Source organism: Schistocerca cancellata, chromosome 7 (genome assembly GCF_023864275.1).
Source record: "Schistocerca cancellata isolate TAMUIC-IGC-003103 chromosome 7, iqSchCanc2.1, whole genome shotgun sequence".
NCBI lineage: Eukaryota > Metazoa > Arthropoda > Insecta > Orthoptera > Acrididae > Schistocerca > Schistocerca cancellata.
In genome coordinates, this window is record NC_064632.1 from 307221259 (window position 1) to 307243086 (window position 21828).

At 44.0% G+C, this 21828-nt stretch overlaps 1 protein-coding gene across 2 annotated transcripts in view; it reads right to left on the reverse strand.

The window, feature by feature from the left end:
- LOC126092471 (multidrug resistance-associated protein 1) overlaps positions 1-21828 on the reverse strand; it is a 362912-nt gene that overhangs the window by 130991 nt on the left and 210093 nt on the right. For both annotated transcript variants that reach the window (XM_049908084.1, XM_049908085.1), the window contains exon 7: positions 16175-16294. In XM_049908084.1, coding sequence (XP_049764041.1) covers positions 16175-16294 — 120 coding nt within the window. The remainder of the gene's footprint in view (positions 1-16174; positions 16295-21828) is intronic.

Sequence of the window (21828 nt, forward strand, 5' to 3'; positions counted from 1 at the left end):
GACAGCTGAGGGCAATTACCGTCAGGTGGTGCTGTAGATGAGACACGCCTTGGCTGAGAAGGAGATGAACTGGGTTTCTTACTAGCCTTCTTGGAAACATGATGTTTAGATGAAGGAGGAACCGATGGTTGTGAAGTTGGGGTACGTAAAAAATCTTCACGAGTATGCTCTTTTTTCGAAGTCTTGGTGTCTGACTTTTGGGCTCGAGATTTAGCAGAACCCGATGAAGGGTGAGCCATAGAATGGGCAGGCGAAAGTGGGGAGGTGGAACGGGCGATCTTTGCGATGGCCGACCTGACGACCATGGCACTAAAGGTAAGGTCACAAGTCTGCATGGCCGCCTCCTTTGTTGGCCGAAGAGAGGCAAGGACAGTGCTGTATTTTCCTGTCTGAGGCACAGTGGGCTGTCGACTGGCGAATAATTTTCGAGCAGCAAAGATCGACACCTTTTCCTTCACTCTGATTTCCTGAATGAGCTTTTAGTCTTTAAAAAATGGGGCAATCTCTAGAGGAAGCAGCGTGGTCACCCATACAGTTGACGCAACGAGGGGATGGAGGTGGACAAGCACCCTCATGGGCATCCTTGCCACACAACACATTTGGCCGGATTGGAACAGGACTGGGTGGTGTGACTGAACCGCTGACACCGATAGCAACGCGTAGGGTTTGGGATGTAAGGGCAAATGGAAATTATCTTATAGCCTGCTTTGATTTTCGATGGGAGTTGAACTTTGTCAAATGTCAAGAAGACAGTACGGGTTGGAATGATGTTCGTGTCAACCCTTTTCATGACATTATGAACTGCCGTTACGCCCTGGTCAGACAGGTAGTGTTGAATTTCCTCGTCGGACAATCCATCGAGGGAGCGTGTATAAACGACCCCACGTGATGAATTTAAAGTACGGTGCGGTTCCACCCGGACAGGGAAGATGTGTAGCAGTGAAGTACGCAGAAATTTTTGTGCCTGGAGGGCACTGACTGTTTCTAACAACAAGGTGCCATTTCGTAATCTGCAAAAAGACTTTACAGGACCTGCAATTGCATCGACACCTTTCTGAATAATGAAAGGGTTGACCATGGAGAAGTCGTGACCTTCGTCAGACCGAGAAACAACAAGGAACTGTGGCAACAATGGAAGGACTGTCTGTGGTTGAGACTCGTTGAACTTACGCTTGTGAGCTGACATAGCAGAAGATGAGGAAACCATTGTGAAAGTATCCCCCATGATTACCGGCGTCTCCGATGGCACGCTCCTTCCTTGTGGGGGCCCTCTCTGAGGGCACTCCCGCCTTACGTGATTGTTCACACCTCAGGTCACACCTCCCGACAACCGGACGGAGGGACCAATCGGCACTTTCGGAAGGTATCAGCTCGGGTAATCACTCCTCCCTGGGCCTGGCCGTTACCAGGGGGTACGTACGTGTCCTACCTGTCTACCCGGGGCGGGGAATTACGCGTTACCCCGTCACCGGCTACGCATGGAAATGTGTGGGTCGGCCTTCAGACACGTACAGGGAGGAAAAAAAGAGAAAGGGAAAGGAAAGAAGAGAGGTCTCAAACGGCGCAGCAGAGAAAAGGGTAGAGAGAAGAGGTAAGGAAAAGAGAAGGACAAAGGAAGGATGAAGACTTGCAAGCGGAGAAAGCAAAGAATTTGTTACAGTTTCGAGCGTCCATCTCCGGACGTAGGCACAAAACACATTCCCAGAGGGGGAGAAAGGGGAGGAAAGAGGCGGAGGTGGGGGGGGGGTGAAGATGGGGGATGGGGAAGGATGCAGAAAAGGAAGGTATGCAGCCCGGAAAGGAAGGAAGGCCACATTAGCTCAGGGTCCCATGCTCGCTACGCACATATCCACAAAAGAGTTGTGGACCCCCTGGGGGGTGCAAAATGACTGCTAGTTGTTATGTCTTCTTATAAAATGCCTCTCTGCCAATAATGCCTCTTATGTGGTGAGTAGCATTCTGCTCTTTTCATACTGTTAGTGACAATAGTAGGCGTGATTACTGTTACTGAAGGAGAGGGAGATTGAGCAGTATAAGGCTCATAGCAAAATGCTACTTATTTCCTACATGCTTGGCTAACAAAACTCCTATTCTGCAATCTCCATCCTACAAGTTTTGGCCCAAGTCTAGGCTCTTCACAAAATTTCAAAACTTTACCACTCTCTTCTGATCTTCAGTTACAGGTAGTTCCCTCGTGCTCTGTTCAGCTGTCAACATGTGTGTGCCAACACTAGTTTTCTGTAAAGTCTGCTTCAACAGCAAACCAAATGCCTGCACGAAAGAGGGTGGCTGCAAGGCCTTTAACATCTTCACATCAGAGTATGAGATGCACCGTGCCTCTTTCATCTCCTGGATTTTCTTCTCTCCTGGGAATACAGCACCTTCTTTGCTTCAAACTGGATGGGTTTGGGAGCAACTGTCACACAGCAGTGAGGCAGTACACTGAATGGTCCATTGATGGAGTCCCTTCACCCATATGTAGTGTGACCATTGCAACTCTTTGTGGTACAACAGAAGTGTTCACACTTAAAGCAGAGCATTGGATTAGTTACACAGGGCCTAACTTAAGGAGCAGAAAGCCTACTGCAATATATTCAGGGAACTTCTGTAAACTTAATGTCAGGACAAAAAGTGCCGACTTCAGGAGTTCACCATCAACACTTTCCATGAAATTCAGTAGTTCAGTGACCCTTTTGCTTCCCACATCTGTCAAGAGTTCCTTCACACCTATATCCAATGTCCTGGCATGTTACAACTCCTTTACAACAATTTACCACAATGTGCAGCTCATGTAGACTCCATATTCTGTAAGTAGTTTGGCATTTAACACATTGTTTTGTCAGGTAGCTTTCAGTGTATCAGGAGTGAACAATTTTGAAGCCTTTTGACAGATTTGATGATGTCCTACAAGTCCCTGTAGAGCTCTTGGATGCAGAAAGTTTTTCAAATGCATCTGTAACACATTTAACAGCAACAAACACATTATTTACTGCAGGATGTTTTAAGTTACTGCTACTACTGTCATCCATATGCACAGCTGTCTCAGGTGGACTGGCCACGCAAGGTCTCCTTTGAGCACTCAAATTACTGGTAGTAGAAGAAAGGGATTTAGAGTACATGGAAATCCCAAGAGCATCAAGGGACAAGCATCCACCCTGACATTACCCAGCTTGCCTGGGTAAGCCTTACACAACCGAGGCACAGTAGGTTCCACAGAGGTTGCCCATTAACTCTGTTCTGCAACAGCCAAGCACCTCATTGACAAACAGCACACGTCAAGACTGACTTTTTTTTTATACAGGTTTATATCGTCCTCATGATCCAGGTGGTCAAACCAAGATTCGCAATCCCCATGAGACACTGTATTCCATGGTGGTTACTGAACATGCCCAGCGCTTATAGTTGCAGAAGTCCCCAAGCAGATTTGTCTGCAGTGGACTAGATGTGAAGAGCAACTATATATTATTTCTGTTTGGCAATGTTACAGATGCCTAAGTGTGCATTTATGCTGCCACTTTGATACTTGGCATAGCCTGGTGGTGGTGGTGGTGGTGGTGGTGGTGGTGGTGGTGGTGGTAATGCGGCAGCGGCAGCTGTGGCGGTGAACGAAGCCCACCTACTCTTAATGGCCTATTTAAACTGCCTTGTGATTGCTCACTACTACCCTCACCATGTGATGCTGTCAAGCTTGTCTTGTATCGCATCCTGAAACTTGAGCCATAACAAGGTCACTCTAGCAGTGCCGTCTTTGTGTTCCTCACTGCTTGGTTTATCACACAGCATACGCTTACTTCTATCTCCATCTACATCCATACCCTGTAAACTTCTGTGAAGTTCATCATAGGTGATAATTCCCACTGTAAACATATATATAACAAACAGCAGTCCCTTTCTAGGAAGCAACAATATTCACACTAATAGTCAGAGCCATTCGATAGACAACTTATTAGATGTAATGGTTTCCAGTCTCAGGAGGTTTGAGAACTGTACTTCCACCCGAGGGGCACAACTAAGATATCTTAAGCAAATTATACCTACTTGCAGATGTTATCTGCTGCCTGATATCATTTATGGCTAGTCTCTACTGGACTAGAATTAGACATCACAGATTTAAGGAACAGAATTCTAAGCATTGTTTTGAACAATGATCTTCAAGCTCTGTCAATGAAATGCCCAGTCAACCAGTGTCAACAGAGAAAGTCTGCTAAGAGAATACTAAATGCAAATATTTGTGCAGAATGGTTTTTTGAAATTTAGTTCAAACTGTACAGCCAATAGATTGGTTTCTGTCCTCAGGTTGGGTATCCCAGACTCTAGTAGAGCTGATGTTGCCCACCTACTGCAGAAAGACATTGCTTTCTCAAAGGTGTGGGTTACGCTTCTCAACACAAAGTTGTCACTGTCATTACAGCAAGTTTGTTTGTAGACATTATCACTGATAATGATATCTGGATGCTGGTCACTGGAAACAAGCAGCAAAACAGAGCAGAACGAACTGTTGTACCAGATGTAACTACCTAGTGCTGTGTGGCGATTTCAATGTTCATGGCTTTAGCTGTGGCACACTTATGCAGATAGTCTGGGACAAACTTTAGTTAAAATAATACAGGACAACCAGCTGCTTATCCTGAATGATCGATCTATGGTGTTATGCACCTTTCTCAAAGTAGTGGTTCTTTAGCGGACCTTCCTTTTGTGTTTACCATCAACTGCCAATTTATCTATTTGGCCATTATTACAGCAGTTGTCAGTCCAAAGACTTGTTTCATGCATCTCTTTACATGAATCTATCCTGTGCAAGCTCCTTCCTTTCTGCGTTTACTGCAGCCTACATCCATTTGAACCTGCTTATTGTATTCAAGCTTTGTCTCCCTCTGGAATTTTTACCCTCCACATTTCCTACCATTACAAAATCAAAGATTCCTTGATGCCTCAGTATGTGTCTGTCAAATGACCTCTTCTTTTATAGTGAAGTTGTGTCATAAATTTATGTTCTCCTAATTCCAGCAAACCATCTCATCTTCAGGACTGTTATGTAGCATCACATTTCAAGAGCTTCTCTTACCTTTTTGTCTAAACTGCTAACCCTCCATGTTTCACTTCTGTACGATGACACACTACATACAAATACCCTAAGAAAATATTTCCTAACACGTGTTATTGTAATTGTTATTACATGTTAACAAATTCTTGTTTTCCAAAACAGATTTTCTTGCTATTGTCAGTGCATTTTATATCCTCTCTACTTCTCCTATCACTAGTTGCTTTGTTCTCAAATAGTGAAACTTATTAACAACATTTAGCATCTCACTTCCTTGTGTAACTCCCCCAGTACGGCCCAATTTGAATTAAGTACCTTCCATTACCTTCGTTCCACTTTTGTTGTTCATCTTGTACCCTCTTTTCGAGACACTACTGCTCTCAAGTCTTTCAGAACATCTGACAGAATCTGGTAACTACTTTATGGCAGAAATATCCATGATCAAGGTATACAAGGAGGAGAATTTGCTTAGATGCTACGAAGATCATAGCAAACGCATTTATTCAGACAGCCAAGAAGCTCCGAAAGCTCTATCAGTCCATGCAATGCGACCAAATTTTGTTGCAGAATGCCACGAAGTCCTTTTGAAGCTAGGAGAAAGCAACAGGGTAAATATGCTGTGTGTCTCCAATCAGTCAGGAATTAGTGGAGCTGAACAAGATGAAAGACTAGCCAGGGCAGGTGCGATTACTATTTACTGCACTGGAAACTGTCCAAACCTCACTAACGCAACTGTGAAATCAAAACCAAGAAAGGGGATCAGAAGGCAGCTTGCAGAATATTAGACTATGATCCAAACGAAATATGACACACTAATGATTCCATATGCATGTTCTAAGGGAAGTCCTCCAATAATGGGCTTTAACAGGTGACAGGCTGAACTCGTGGGAGGGCTAATGACAAGCGATGGAAAATTTAAAGAAATAACCTACACACTCATGAGTACAGAGAAAGAAGACACCTAGGAGTAGTCTATGTGGGGACAGTGACCAATCTCCAAATGTAAGGCAATGAAGATCACACAACACAGGACATTCCAGTCATCAAGATGGTCGATTGGGAAGGGCGCAAGGGGGCGGGGGGCGGGGGCAGGGGGGGGGGGGCGGGGGGGGGGGGGGGGGGCATGTACACGCACAAAAATAACCTGCAGAGGATGTAGGTCGGACTGATCGGCCAGTAGCTGTGTAGGGATCATGGGTTCTTACCGGGCTTAAGGACAGGAACCACACTACCAGCCCTCCACTGAGAGCACGAAACATCTTTGAGGCAAATATGGCTAAACACCTAGAACATGTACTGTTGGCATGGAGGATTAAGGTGTTGAAGCAATTGGTTACTGATAGAATCAGGGCCAGAAGCTGCATTGTGTGAAGAGCAGAGGACCAGAATGAGTTCCCATTCAGTAAAAGCTTTATTACAAGATTCCACCTGACAAGGGGTAAAACCTAAATGGGAAGCTTTGGCCCACTATTTCTGAAGGAGGAAGTTAGTCGGATAGGAGGCTGACATAGAAGTCATCACAAAATGGGACACAAGGAATTTGTGAGGACTGAAAGATCCATACGAAGGCCACCCAGGAAGGCAAGGACTGAAAGATCCGTACGAAGGCCACCCAGGAAGGCAAGGTCTGAAATGGAAGCCTGACGGTGCGAAGTATAGTCCACGTCCATTACAAAGGTACTGAAGGACCTATGAAGGATACAGAGCATTCCCAACACACTTGCTTGCTCTGTTTGATTGAGTAACTGTCACTAAAGAGTTTGAAAATAGAAAGACTGGTGGTGAACAGTTGCCACTTAAGGTGTTGCAAGGCTCAACAGTGATGGCAATGGCTGTGCTCTACCACAGGATCAGCTAGCAGCGAAACTAGCACGGCAAGTAGCGTACGGCAATGCTGGCGACACGAATAATTTTATCTGGCACGTTACAAATTACTTCTTTAATATAACCTGACAAAGGTATATAGGGCTAATCAGCACAATAGAACGCCCTGTGTAATAACTTGCCATCCGGAGGTGGCAATGGAATGACAGAATTAACAAGAAGAGGTCCCTAATGCAGAGGTCATTGTGTGGCAACCAGTGTGAGGGAGAGAGAATGGGAGGGGATGTGATTGGAAGATCAATGGCAGAGAATGTGTCCTAAATGGCACTAAAATGTTTGCATGAACCATCATTAAGAAAGCCAAGGTTTGTTCCACACGAACCTTTTCTATGAAGATATCCAGACACAACGAAAAAGCACCGCCCACAAACGGTGACAAGCGTTAAAATCCGCAAGGAGGAGGAAATGAGGAAGGAGTTGCTGAAGGAGGGCACTTGGGACATGGGGCATAGGCGGCTTGTCAGGAGGAAGAGAGAGATTTCATCCATGACCACAGAGACCAAATGATCCTGGATGGCAGCAGCTTCCAATGCAGTATGAAGGGGGATCCACATACTAACGACACCCGTACTGGCCAATGTGCTGACTCCACTCAAAGCCCTTAAATGGCAGATCCAGTTCTTACAAAGCACAAAATCTGCAAGGGATTGGTGAGTGAGCATCGATAATACGAGATTCCTGAAGAATGACAAGTTGCACAGCAAACGAAATAAGGTACTGCAACTCTGGAAGAGGACTGTAGTATCCATTACAACTCTACTGATTAAGCACAGAATGCAGTACAGTTGAAGAGGAATGGACATCCCTAAAAAGGGCAATAACGGAATCTGGGAAGGAAAACATAGGTAATAGAAGGTAACTGCAAAGAAACCACGCGTAACAAAAGAAATACTTCAATTGATTGATGAAAGGAGGAAGTACAAAAATGTTCCAGGAGAGTCAAGAATACAGAAATACAAGTCGCTGAGGAATGAAATAAATAGGAAGTGCAGGGAAGCTAAGACAAAATGGCTGCACGGAAAATGTGAAGAAATCTAAAAAGAAAAGATTGTCAGTAGGACTGACTCAGCATAGAGGGAAGTCAAAACAACCTTCGGTGACATTAAAAGCAAAGGTGATAACATTAAGAGCGCAATGGGAATTCCACTGTTAAATGCAGACAAGAGAGCAGATAGGTGGAAAGAATATATTGAAAGCCTCTACGATGAGGAAGATTTGTCTGATGGGATAGAAGAAGAAACAGGAGTCTATTTAGAATAGATAGGGGACCCGGTATTAGAATCAGAATTTCAAAGAGCTTTGGAGGACTTACGATCAAATAAGGCAGAAGAGATAGATAACATTCCATCACAATTTCTAAAATTGTTGGAGGAAATGGCAACAAAACGACTATTCACGGTGTGTAGAATGTATGAATCTGGCGACATACCATCTGACCTTTGAAAACAACAACATCCACACAATTCTGAAGATGGCAAGAACTGTCAAGTGCGAGAATTGTCACACAATCAGCTTAACAGCACATGCGTCCAAGTTACTGACAAGAATAATATACAGAAGAATGGAAAAAATGAGGATGTGCTAGATGACTATCAGTTTGGCTTCAAGAATGGTAAAGGCATGAGAGAGGCAATTCTGGCGTTGCAGTTAATAATGGAAGCAAGACTAAAGAAAAATCACAACACGTTCATAGGATTTGTCAACCCGGAAAAAGCGTTCAACAATGTAAAATGGTGCTATATGTTTGAAATTCTGAGAAAAATAGGGGTAAGCTATAGGGAGAGATGGGTCACACACAACAGCCAAGAGGGAATAATAAGAGTCGACAACCAAGAACGAAGTGCTCATATTCAAAAGGGTGTCAGGCAAGGGTTTAGTCTTTCACTCCCACTGTTCAATCTGTATTTCAATGAAGCAATGATGGAAATAAAAGAAAGGTTCAGAAGTGGAATTAAAATTAAAGGTGAAAGGATATCAATGATATGATTTGTTGATCACATTCCTATCCTGAGTGAAAGTGAAGAATAATTACATGATCTGCTGAATGGAATGAACAGTCTAATGAGTACACAGTATGGAGTGAGAATAAATCAAAGAAAGACAAAGGTAATGAGAAGTAGTAGAAATGAGAACAGCGAGAAACAATATCAGGATCGATGGTCACGAAGCAGATGAAGTTAAGGAATTCTGCTTCCTAGGCAGTAAAATAACGAGTGATGGATGGAGCAAGGAGGACATTAAAAGCAGACTAGCAATGGCAAAAAGGGCACTCATGGCCAGAGAAGCCTACTAATATCAAATATCGGCCTTAATTTGAGGAAGAAATTTCTGAGAATGTACGTCTCGAGTACAGCATTGTATGGTAGTGAAACATTTACTGTGGGAAAACCGGAACGGAAGAGAATTGAAGCGAACAGTGATATGGCAGAAACAGAATGCTCATTAGGAATGACCTAAAAAAAAACACCTGATACTGAAGAAGTGTTTCCCATACTTGGAAAATTATATTCAATATTGAGACGTAAATACTCAAACCAAGGTTTTTGCGAATGTAGTAACAGTAAATTAAGGTCATGAGAGACAGTAAGATAGGACTGGCAATGGATGACTAATGAGCAACTCCCTCTACCTAGTGTTTCCCTCTCCAACTCTACTCACACAGTGTCACTGAGGCCCTGCCACACCATAAGGTTCATTTGTTTATCAGCTATCATCGGGGAAAGGGGGCCAGGGGAATGGTTCTGGAGCATCTCAGACTGTTTATACAACTTAGAACAAGCATCACTCTTTCCTTGGTCTCCTTGCCCTCCCCTCTTTATTCAGATTTACTCTCCTTTACATTGCACTATAATTCCGATTGCCATTTTGCTTATCACTGTGGCTATTACTCCATGGGATTCTGGTTGTTACTGTGGCTATTTTTCTATTACAGTTCTTGAGAATATTGAAAAGAAAGACTATTGAAAACTGTGTATTCAATGAGGAATGGGAAATTGATCTCATAATGAATGATGTGTTAGAGTGGATAAGAAAAAAAAAAGTAATGGAAGAGTTGCCCGAACCATCAAGTCTTTAAGAAAACAGTTTAACTGCATCACATACGGTATGTTTAAAAGTAGCAAAAGTTTGTATTCATCTGACAATAACAGGCAGCGACTTTCAACTGAAATGTCCTGTCCTATAAGGGAATAATGTAATATGTGTCGAGCACAAGTCACTTTGTGTGTGGCCATGGGTCATGCATAGATAGCCGAAGCAGGTACAGCGGCTGCTCATGTAAAGCAAGAAATGCAGGTTTGAATCCTGGTCTGGCTCAAATTTTCATGTCATCATTCCCTTATACAGCTGATGGTTGGTTGTATTCGTAACTGCGAATAGGTTTCATGTAGATCGGAAATGCTTCAGCAATGTACTCTTGAATGAATGAGCAATAGAAGTGGCAAAGGCATTTTATAATGATGGTGGTGCTTAACATTTTAAAACAGTTGCTGTCATGTAATACTGCAAAAGCTGTAATTCTTGATATGGACCATAGAACAGAAGAGAAACTAAACAATTTAACTGCTAACTGTCTGTGTCATTCTTGGTGTGACAACGAGAGAGAAGTCCAATCAAAATTACTTATAGCTGATGCCTGTCACTTGCTGCTACTGTGTTGCCACATCGGCTGCCAGCTACTGATCAGTTACAGGTAACACAAACTTGGCGGCAAGTCACTTCACACACACAGTTAATGTGTTGGAGCAATGCTGGATGTGGACGCCATGTGGTATGATGGAAATGCGAGATGCTCTGTCAACAGCCAACGTTAAGTGACCAATGACTTAACTGTGGCAGATAATGCATTTTGTAGCCCTGTCTTAACCTAACCCCAAACTCAAGATTTGCAATGTATATGAGAAAAAGCAGTAACAGTCAGAGGCCAAACAAAATTCATGATCGCTTTGTTCACAGTGATTAAAGCTAACCCCTTTGAGCAAATTCAAGACAGAAAAAAAAATCAGTTTCAGCACTAAAAAACAAATTATAATTTCATGCAGTCATTCACTGGCTACCTGAAACTATCCTCACACTGACTACATGAACTGCCACTTAACCAACCAATGAGCAGTCCTCATTGGCACTTTGTTGGGAGATTATAGACAATGCAGGCAGAGTCCAAATGAAGAAAGAATGATATGAGGAAAAATAAGAATAAATAAAAAAAGTTAATACAATAATGAAAATGAAGTAAGAAAGTATTATAACTTTTAATAAAATTACATTTAAATCAATTAACTGAAGGCACAGTCCATATCAATTCAGGCAGGCTACAAAAAAATCTTAACCTTCATAGTCTCTGTTATTGAATTTACCGTATGTGTAAATGAAGGACTAAGTAAGGAACATGTATTTTTGTCTTCTCCAAAAAAATTTCTGGTCCGAGATACAGTCCTCCAAAGATGACACATTTTGAAGATGTCTATTTTGGAAAAAATTTTAAAATGCTGTATCTCTGGAACAGTTCTAGATATTTTGTTGGGGTTTTTTATTTGAGAGAGAATTGCTTTATGACTACAAAAAAATCCTCTGTTTGGACTTATCTGTCAAAGTTCTTTTACTATAGCATTCTGAATTTTTATAATTTACAGAATTTTTTCCAAAAATGCCAATCCATAAAATTTTATTAGTACCATACAGTTCTATGAGGTTTGTTTTTTAAGTAAGGTCCATTCGCGTGTATAGTCCCGTAGTTCGCGCGGACGCCGCAACAAGCCACCGCGCCACTTGCCGGCATCCTTTCCGTTCACACTGATGCAAGTTGCAGCCCTGTAGCTGACGTGTACGCATCGCTGTGCTACTTTATAATGTTTACGATTATTGAATCGCCCGCCGCGTGTGAGAAACGGTCAGTGATAGGTTTTTTGACCGCAAGAAGCCTATCAGCTGCAGAAATTCATCGTCAGTTAACAGAAGTTTATGGCTTGAATGCAATGAGTGAAGGTAAAGTGCGTCAATGGGTTAGAGAGTTTAATAATGGCCGTCAAAACGTCCATGACGAAGAACGCTCAGACCGGCCCTCTGTGATCACTGATGATTTGGTGGCTGCAGTCGAAACAAAGGTTCGTGAGGACAGAATATTCACAATTTCCACTCTTTCTTTGGAATTTCCACAAGTTTCAAGATCAGTTTTGTACAAAATTATGTCTGAAAACCTAAACTTTAAGAAACTGTTCTCGGTGGGTACCCAGACTCCTCACAGAGGACCACAAAGGGAAGAGATTTGCCACTTCATTGGACTTTTTGATTCGTTAAAAGGAAGAATGGGATGACATGTTGAGTCAAATTGTCACTGGAGATGAAACATGGGTATCCCATATCACTCCCGAAAGCAAGCGACAATCGATGGAATGGCGACATACAACCTCACCCGTGAAGGTCAAAGCCAAACAGACGTCAAAGCGCAAGATTATAGCAACTGTGTTCTGCGACTGGCACGGTGTTTTGCTAGTGGACTTTATGCCACGAGGAACGACAATCAACTCAGATGCCTACTGTGCAACTCTAAAGAAACTCCGCAGAGCAATTCAAAACAAAAGGCGCGGCATGCTGACAAAAGGAGTTTTGCTCCTGCACGATAACGCTAGGCCTCACACCTCTCAAAAGACTCTGGATTTGATTGATTCTTTTGGCTGGGAAGTTTTGGACCATGCACCATACAGCCCCGACCTTGCTCCTAGCGATTTTCACCTTTTCCGGTACCTGAAACACCATCTTGGCAGGCAGCGCTTCAATGACCTCGACAAAGTGAAAGTGGCTGTGAACTCTTGGCTGTCGAAGCAGGCGGCCGAATTCTTTGAAGAGGGAATTAAAAACTTAGTTGTACAGTATGACAAGTGCTTAAATAAACAAGGCAACTATGTAGAAAAATAGGTAAAAGTGTGTAGAATCAGAAAATAAAAGTTTTTTTACAAAAGTATTTGTATCTTTTTTTTTTTTTAAATAAAAATGGGCCTTTACTTAAAAAACAACCCTCGTACATTCCCTGAAAAGGAGATCTTCCACTTTAAGGTTGAACAGGTTTTATAAACAACTGAAATTTTTGTCATACATAAAACATGTTTTATTACTACATCACATAACAGGCTCATAAAAATCAAAACCTAGCCTTATTTAACATAATTTTAGTTTTGAAAGATGAGTAAGAGACTCATTTTTCAAGCATTTTGAATGGTTCCAAAATGTATGTGAAAGGTCCAAAGACTTAAAGGTTTTAATTAATACGACTTCTTACCACTCTGTTTTGCACTGGAATTAGCCAGTCAATGAACTAAAAATGTGTTCCACTCCTTCAGTAACTTCCTTTGATATAAAGTGATTCCTTCCTGTTCTACCAATAGGAACTGGAGCACTTACAGTCTTCAAAACATTGTGAACAGGAAGTGAGCACTGATGGCGTTGTTGCTGTCCTTCAGCTGGAAAACGATATCCAGCAGATGCTCCATGTGGTAGCATGAAGTTCACTACAATTTCATTTAACTCCTAACTGGTGTCTATAATCTCTGCAATCCAACAGTCACAGTCATACATACACGCCACAAACGTCCCTTTCTCAGGTTGTTAATATGAATATTATCCTGCTGTTTCTGCGGTGTTGGCCGAAAGAATGAATTTCTTCTTTCTTGCTCTTTAAAGTGCACGCAATAGGAGTTCGCTCATCATTTAAGTCCAAAAATGTGTCTTCTGAAGTCCTTTCACAGGAGTAGTTTGTTTGGACCATTGTTCTTTCTTCTGCTCACAGAATTCTTCGATTTCCTCTTTGAACAAGTGAATGAGGGCTGTGGATGTAGAAAATTTCACAACTCTCGTAAAATCCCCAGTATTCTGAATTGCAGCTGAATTTGGTCTGGAAAGGTAAGTTTTGTAGTATGGTCCTTCAAGCAAGCCTCCTAAACTATCACAAGGCCCCTTTCCATGACCAGCAGCACTGTGAATCCAGTCAGTTGACACAAGCGACTTATTCAATTCTAACAGCTGGTAATGATTTTTAAAATGACTAAGAGAACCATTAGAAATAATAATATCTTCACTCCCTGTTTGCAGTTGAAGAATTTTGCCCATTGCTAGCAGAGCACATGCTGAGCCATGTCCTGTGTCATCACTTATAATTATGACATTTGTGGTCTTGTTTTGAAAATATGTCACTCCTGTAAAAATTGAAACCGGGTCATTACTCCAATGATACCCTTGTACTTCTTGTGGTAGGATTACAGGCCAGTTCTCAGCAAAATCACAGTGAAGTACTGAACATAGTTCTTCAGTCTGTACACACCCTTTCACTTCTGCAATGTGGTGCTGTTGCAATTTCTTCAGATGCTGGTGTGTTACTGCTTTCACTGACCATTTACCAAGTTCATCAATGAAACTGTCAAAGGTAACAGTTACCTTCACTAGTTGATTTTTCCTCTGATGTCACATATGTAATTTCTGCAAAGTTATCTGCTACGTCTTCTCGGCCAAGTGTCTGTAAAGACAGTCCTCCCATTCCAGGGCAGTCACCACATTCTTGAAACAAACAAGTGTCTCACTGTACATCACAGACTTCTAATGACTTCACACAATAAACCAAGGTTTCATATGTCACACGCTTCAGTAAGTTCTTCAACATTACCACCACAATGTTCAAATAGGTTTGTTTATAAATAAATAAATCTTCTGCTACCAGTCATGATTTTTCAAGTGCAGTTTTTTTGTGTGTGTTAAGCCATTTCTTTTGATGTTGTCCATTTATAATGGATCAAATCAGACAATGTTCAAAATTTGTGCAGCACACACATAAATAGGCATCTCTAGGTGGGAGTGGAACTACCCACTTAGGTCATAGTGCATAAAATTTTGATCTTCCAATATGTGAAGCTGTATAGTTGCTGTTATAAATTATAAAAGTTTCTTTAATACTGCGAATCTTGTACCTCTTCACTTTCGCAACTTTTTGGCCTTCGACTGTTACAGTTATAGTGTCTTTTTGTTGGCACTCTGGTGGGAATAGTCCCATTTCGTTTCCAGTTAATTGGCTGCACTATTTGAACTTGTGCTGCTTCTACAGGATGACCATAATAGGAGACTGGTCTTCAAAAAGAGTCCTTTTACAGACTCACATTTCTTGATTTGTCTACCATGTACTTTGATACTGATGGAATGTGGTTCAACATTGTTTTCTTTGAATGTGTCTCTGGAACTTGCACATTTTCACTGTAGTATGCACAGTATTCAACAGCTGAATTTATATTTGTGAAAATTCCTGGCAAGAGGTGCAAGAGTGCTTTGGTTCATTTTCTTCTTAAGATGGAATTTCTACTTTGAAGAGTGTGGTCAATTTTGCTGCAGTGTATTCATCCACAGTTTTAATTTCTCTGCACTTTCTTGATGCATAGAGATTATGACTCGACTTCAATGACAACGGTTTCTTAACAGGACTGACACCTACCTCTGTACCGGTTGTTGACGGATTCAGGGTATTTAATCCTTTCTGTATTGGTGCAGAATCTGCATGGTCTGCACCATGGGAGGCTTCACCTTCTTCAGATACTACCAATGCCGTTATTCTGTCAAAACTTTTAGAACACAAATAGTCATCACTGGAAACATCTTCACTTTGCAACACAATCTTCAAATGAAAACACTTATTCCCAAACTGAACAAAGTCACAGTGTCATCTTTGGAGGTCTGTATCTTGGGGCAGGAATTTCTTTTGAGAAAACAAAAAATACGTATTCCTTACTTACTCCTGAATTTTAACATATGCTAAATTCAATTACATCCGAGACTACGAAGGCAGCCCCCAGCCTGAAGTGATGCAGATTATGCCTGAATAAAAATAATAATTAAGGTATTTCAATTACATTTAGAAATAAAAGAAAGATTCCACTGTATTTCACGAGATACAAACATATACCTTTCACAAAAAAGATTAAGGCACTGACCACTGTGCTGTGCTACATTCCATACTGACTGTCAGTGTAATATTTATGACTCTGGTACCCAAGTAGCAACGATGAACTGCAGCCTTCCAAATTTGGCTTTACGTAATGTTATGCAACATTTATCTACTGTAAGTCAGTTTCTCTGACCACATTAGCTGTATACGTGACACTGAATCGTATTAGTGTGGAAGAAACCAATAGGGTTTGGTTAGTGCTAGTGTGTGTGTGTGTGTGTGTGTGTGTGTGTGTGTGTGTGTGTGTGTGTCCATATCTTTTTCATACTCACCTCAACCGTAGGATATTCAGAGAATCTTGGAGCGGCATCGGCGAAACAACTCAGGACTAATATCACCAATATTAGAGGGTAATATATCATATATGAAATGAATGAAAATGCTGGTTCAAACTGCAAAAAAATAAAAAATAACACTGTAAAACATATACAGAGGATTTTACTAATACTGCAACTATGGTACTCACACAACACAGAGTACTTTGTCATTAATTTACAAATTGCATAGGCACCAAATCCTCAAACAGGAATTTGCCACAAATCATATTATCTCCTTTTATATTCAATAATAAAGACAGTAAAAATAATTTTATTTCGTTTTTACAACAATAAGAAATGGATAGATTGCTTCCTACAGCATAGAAGAGGTACTGAGTCATAGGCAGGGACATACAAAGCAATTGCTCATCACACACACACACACACACACACACACACACACACACACACACACACACACACAGACAGAGAGAGAGAGAGAGAGAGAGAGAGAGAGAGAGAGAGAGAGAGAGAGAGAGAGCGAGCATCGGACATGAGCAGCAGTCTGCTGGGTTAGGTTGTGGGGCTAAGGAGGCGGCATGGAGTGGGTACAAATAGGGATGGCAAAGCAGATGTGGGGAAGATACGTCTAGAGGACAGGATTGGTTTCTACGTGCGAAGTCAGGAGGCTGTTCTCGGCAATGAGGATGGCAGAGAAGATAAGTAGAGTAGGGGACGAGACTAGTAGGAGTGTTGGTGGGATAGAAGGTATATGTAGTTCTGGATTGGCAGCAGGGAAGGTGAATGGCAAGAGACATGCAGACAGATAGCTTGTTAGTTGTCAGGCCCCACATAGGAAGCAGCACAATGGCTGCTTATTCTGCAGATCACATGGCTGCTTTCACAGGTATTCCTGCCTTTGATGGGGTTGGAAATGCTTGTAGCAGGATTGCACCAAGTGATAGTGGAACAGTGTATAAAGTAAATCTTGCATCTTTATCTATTGTGGAGCAGTGGTGGGGTAGGGAGGGACAAGGATATCGCATAGCTTATGTGGGTGGCAGAATAACACTGTAGGAGTGGTGGGGAGGATGATCCATATTTCTGGGCACAAAGAGGATCTGAACCCTGTCAGAGAATCTGATTTAGTTTCTCCATTCAAGAAGAGTGCTCTTGGTTGCCAGGCTGTGGGTGTCACGGAGGGTGACTGAAGAGACAAGGCATGGTATATATGTTTCTGTACAAGGTTGGGAGGGTAATTTCAGTCTGTGATGGCCTCAGTGAGACCCTTAGCATATTTGGAGAGGAACTGCTCATCACTACAGATGCAATGATCTTGGGTGGCTCTCTGGAAGGAACTTCTAGGTATGTCACAGGTGGAAGCATTGAAGTGGAGGTATTGGTGGTACGTTTGATGTGGATGTAGCCATCCTCGAGTTGGAGGTCACCATTGAGAAAGGTGATTTGTGGGTTGAGGATGACCAGGTGAAGCAAATGGGGATGGTTGAGAAGTGTTGAGATTCTGGCAGAGTGTTTATTCGGTGTCTTCACCCTCCATCTGGATCATGGAGATGTCATTAGTGAATCTGAACTGGTGAGTAGTTCATGATTCTGGGTTTTTTTTTTTTGTGGTTTTAGGGCGCACAACTTCAATGGTCATTAGCGCCCTGACTACTCTAAGAATGCACCGCGAGGCACAAGTGGACAACAACAACTAAAACGGAAAACACGATAAAAGACAGACTGACAGGCATAGGATTAAAAAACAGCATCATCAAATGTCCTGAGAGAGGTTTGTCAAATTGATAAAACGAAGAACACGAGCAACTGCTCGTGGGTCATCCGCTAAAATGGCATCGAAAGTACTTGGCAGGTTAAGATCTAGACGCAGTGTGTTAAAATATGGACAGGACATTAAAATGTGTCGAACCGTCAGCAAGTACCCACATGGGCAGAACGGCGCTGGTGCAGCCGTCAGCAGATGGCGATGGCTGAACCGGCAGTGTCCAATTCTTAACCGGACCAAAACTACCTCCTCTCGCCGAGAAGGGCGTGAGGAGGACGTCCAAGCCACGGGAAGAGGTTTTAAGGCCCGAAGCTTGTTGTCGGTAAGTGCAGCCCAATCGGCATGCCACAGCGACACAATGCGCCGACAAATGACCCTGCTAAAATCGGATGAAGGGACACAACAAGAAGCTGTCCGAGGCTGGAGGACCGCAGCCTTGGCCGCGGAATCTGCAGCTTCGTTCCCAGGGATACCGATATGGCCAGGAACCCGCATAAAGCTAACCGGAGAACCGACGTCCACCAGCTGCTGAAGAGAGCGTTGGATCCAGTGTACGAAAGGGTGAACCGGGTACGGATCACTGAGGCTCTGGATGGCGCTCAGGGAGTCGGAGCAGATGACATAAGCAGAATATCGGTGGCGGCAGATGTAAAGAACAGCCTGGTAGAGGGCAAAGAGCTCAGCTGTGAAGACCGAACAATGGCCATGGAGCCGGTGTTTGAAACTTTGTGCCCCGACAATAAAGGAACACCCGACCCCGTCATTGGTCTTAGAGCCATCTGTATAAATGAAAGTCACGTCGATGAACTTCGAACGAAGTTCCAAAAAACGGGAGTGGTAGACCGAACCGGGGGTAACCTCTTTTGGGAGCGAGCTGAGGTCAAGGTGAACGCGGACCTGAGCCTGGAGCCAAGGTGGCGTGTGGCTCTCGCCCACTCGAAAGGTTGCAGGGAGTGAAAAATTAAGGTGTTGAAGGAGGCGACGAAAGCGAACTCCAGGGGGTAGCAGGGCAGAGACATACAACCCGTATTGACGGTCGAGAGAGTCGTCAAAAAAGGAACGATAAGACGGATGGTCGGGCATTGACAGTAGCCGACAGGCATACCGACAAAGCAGTATATCGCGCCGGTAGGTGAGTGGCAATTCGCCAGCGTCAGCATGAAGACTCTACGGGACTAGTATAAAATGCTCCGATCGTAAGTCGTAAACCCCGATGTTGTATGGAGTTGAGGCAGCGTAAGATGGATGGCCGTGCAGAGGAGTATACGAAGCTCCCATAATCCAGCTTGGAGCAGACGATCGACCGATATAGACGAAGTAGGACAGTTCGATCCGCTCCCCACGACACACCACTGAGAACACGGAGGACATTTAAAGAACGGATACAACGGGCGGCCAAATATGACATGTGGAGACCAGCTAAGTTTCCTGTCAAATGTAAGGCCTAAAAATTTGGTTGTCTCCACGATTGGGAGAGCAACGGGACCGAGTCGTATGGACGGTGGGAGAAACTCTTTGTAGCGCCAGAAGTTAATACAGACCGTCTTCTCGGCAGAAAAACGGAAGCCATTGGCGACACTCCAGGAGTAAAGACGGTCAAGAGAACGCTGAAGACAGCGCTCCAGGACACGTGTACACTGCGCGCTGCAATAGATGGTAAAATCGTCCACAAAAAGGGAGCCTGATACATCAGCTGGGAGGCAATCCATTACTGGATTGATCGCGATGGCGAAGAGAGCGACGCTCAAAACTGAGCTCTGTGGCACCCCATTCTCCCGGCGAAAGGTGTCCGACAGGACAGAACCCACACGTACCCTGAACTGTCGATCCATTAAAAAGGAACGAATAAAAAGAGGGAGGCGACCGCGAAGGCCCCATGTATGCATGGTGCGGAGAATGCCCGCCCTCCAACAGGTGTCGTAAGCCTTCTCCAAATCAAAGAACACAGCCGCGGTCGGGCGCTTCCGCAATAAGTTATTCATAATGAAGGTCGATAAGGTAACCAGATGGTCAACAGCAGAGCGGCGCCTGCGAAATCCACATTGTACATTGGTAAGTAGGCGTCGAGACTCGAGCAGCCAAACCAATCGAGAGTTAACCATTCGCTCCATCACTTTACAGACACAGCTGGTAAGCGAGATAGGTCGATAACTGGAAGGCAAGTGCTTGTCCTTCCCCGGCTTAGGAATCGGGACAACAATAGATTCGCGCCAGCATGCGGGAACATGTCCCTCAATCCAGATGCGATTGTATGTACGAAGAAGAAAACCTTTACCCGCAGGAGAAAGGTTCTTCAGCATCTGAATATGAATAGAATCAGGCCCTGGAGCGGAGGACCGGGATCGGCCAAGTGCGTTTTCGAGTTCCCGCATGGTGAATGGGGCATTATAACTTTCACAATTCGAGGAGCGGAAGTCAGGTGGCCTAGCCTCCTCTGCCTGTTTGCGGGGGAGGAAGGCAGGGTGGTAATGAGCAGAGCTCAAAACCTCTGCGAAAAAGCGGCCGAAGGCATTGGAGACAGCCTCAGGGGCCACAAGGACGTCATTCGCGACCTTCAAGCCAGAAACTGGGGAGTGGACCTTAGTGCCAGATAGCCGGCGCAGGCTACCCCAGACAACAGAAGAAGGAGTAAAACTGTTGAAGGTGCTTGTGAAAGCAGCCCAGCTGGCTTTCTTGCTTTCTTTAATAATACGACGACACTGAGCACGTAATCGTTTATAATTAATACAATTCGCCACTGTAGGGTGGCGTTTAAAGGTGCGTAAAGCACGTCGTCGAGCACGTAAAGCGTCTCTACATGCTGCAGTCCACCAGGGGACCGGTACGCGACGTTGAGAAGAAGTAGGGTGAGGGATGGAATATTCAGCAGCAGCGAGAATGACTTCCGTGAGGTGTGCGACCTGACGATCGCAGCTTGTGAAGGTTTGATCCTGAAAGGTCGCCCTGGAAGAGAAGAGCCCCCAGTCTGCCTTGGAGATGGTCCAACTAGAGGAGCACGGAGAGGGAGTATGCTGCAGGAGATGGATAACACACGGGAAGTGGTCGCTCGAATATGTATCAGCAAGTGCATACCACTCAAACCGGCATGCAAGTTGGGGAGTACATATAGAGAGGTCTAAATGGGAATAGGTGTGAGATGTGTCCGAAAGAAAAGTAGGGGCGCCAGTATTGAGGCAGACAAGATTGAGCTGGTTGAAAAGGTCTGCTTAAGGAGCCCCTTGGGCAGGATGCTGGAGAGCCCCAAAGGGGATGGTGGGCATTGAAGTCTCCAGTTAACAAAAATGGTGCAGGTAGCTGAGCAATAAGTTGCATCATGTCTGCCCTGGTAACGGCAGATGACGATGGAGTGTAAACGGTACAAAAGGAAAACGTAAAAGTGGGGAGAGTAATGCGGATGGCAACTGCCTGCAGGCCGGTGTGCAACGTGATGGGATCGTAGTAAATATCATCCCGGACCAGCAACATAACCCCTCCATGAGCTGGGATACCTACCACAGGGGGTAGGTCAAAACGCACAGAGGTGTAGTGTGCCAAGGCAATTTGATCGCATGGGCGTAGCTTCGTTTCCTGGAGGGCTACGACGAGCGGACGATGCAAGCGGAGCAGCAACTTCAAGTCCTCTCGGTTGGAGCGAATGCTGCGAATATTCCAGTGAATAAGTGCCATCGTAAGAAAAGGAAGATGAGAGAAGGGGTCACCTAGAAGGCCGCTTAGGGCCTGGCTTCGAGCGAGCACTGCCGCCGCTATCAGTAGGCGGACAGTCATCGTCCATGGGGTCTATAGGGTCATCGGCCATCTCGGGATGATGGCCGGGAGGGGGAGCTTCCTCCGCCGGTGAACGGCCAGATGTTCGGCTACCAGCGGTGCGGCCAGGCGAAACGGA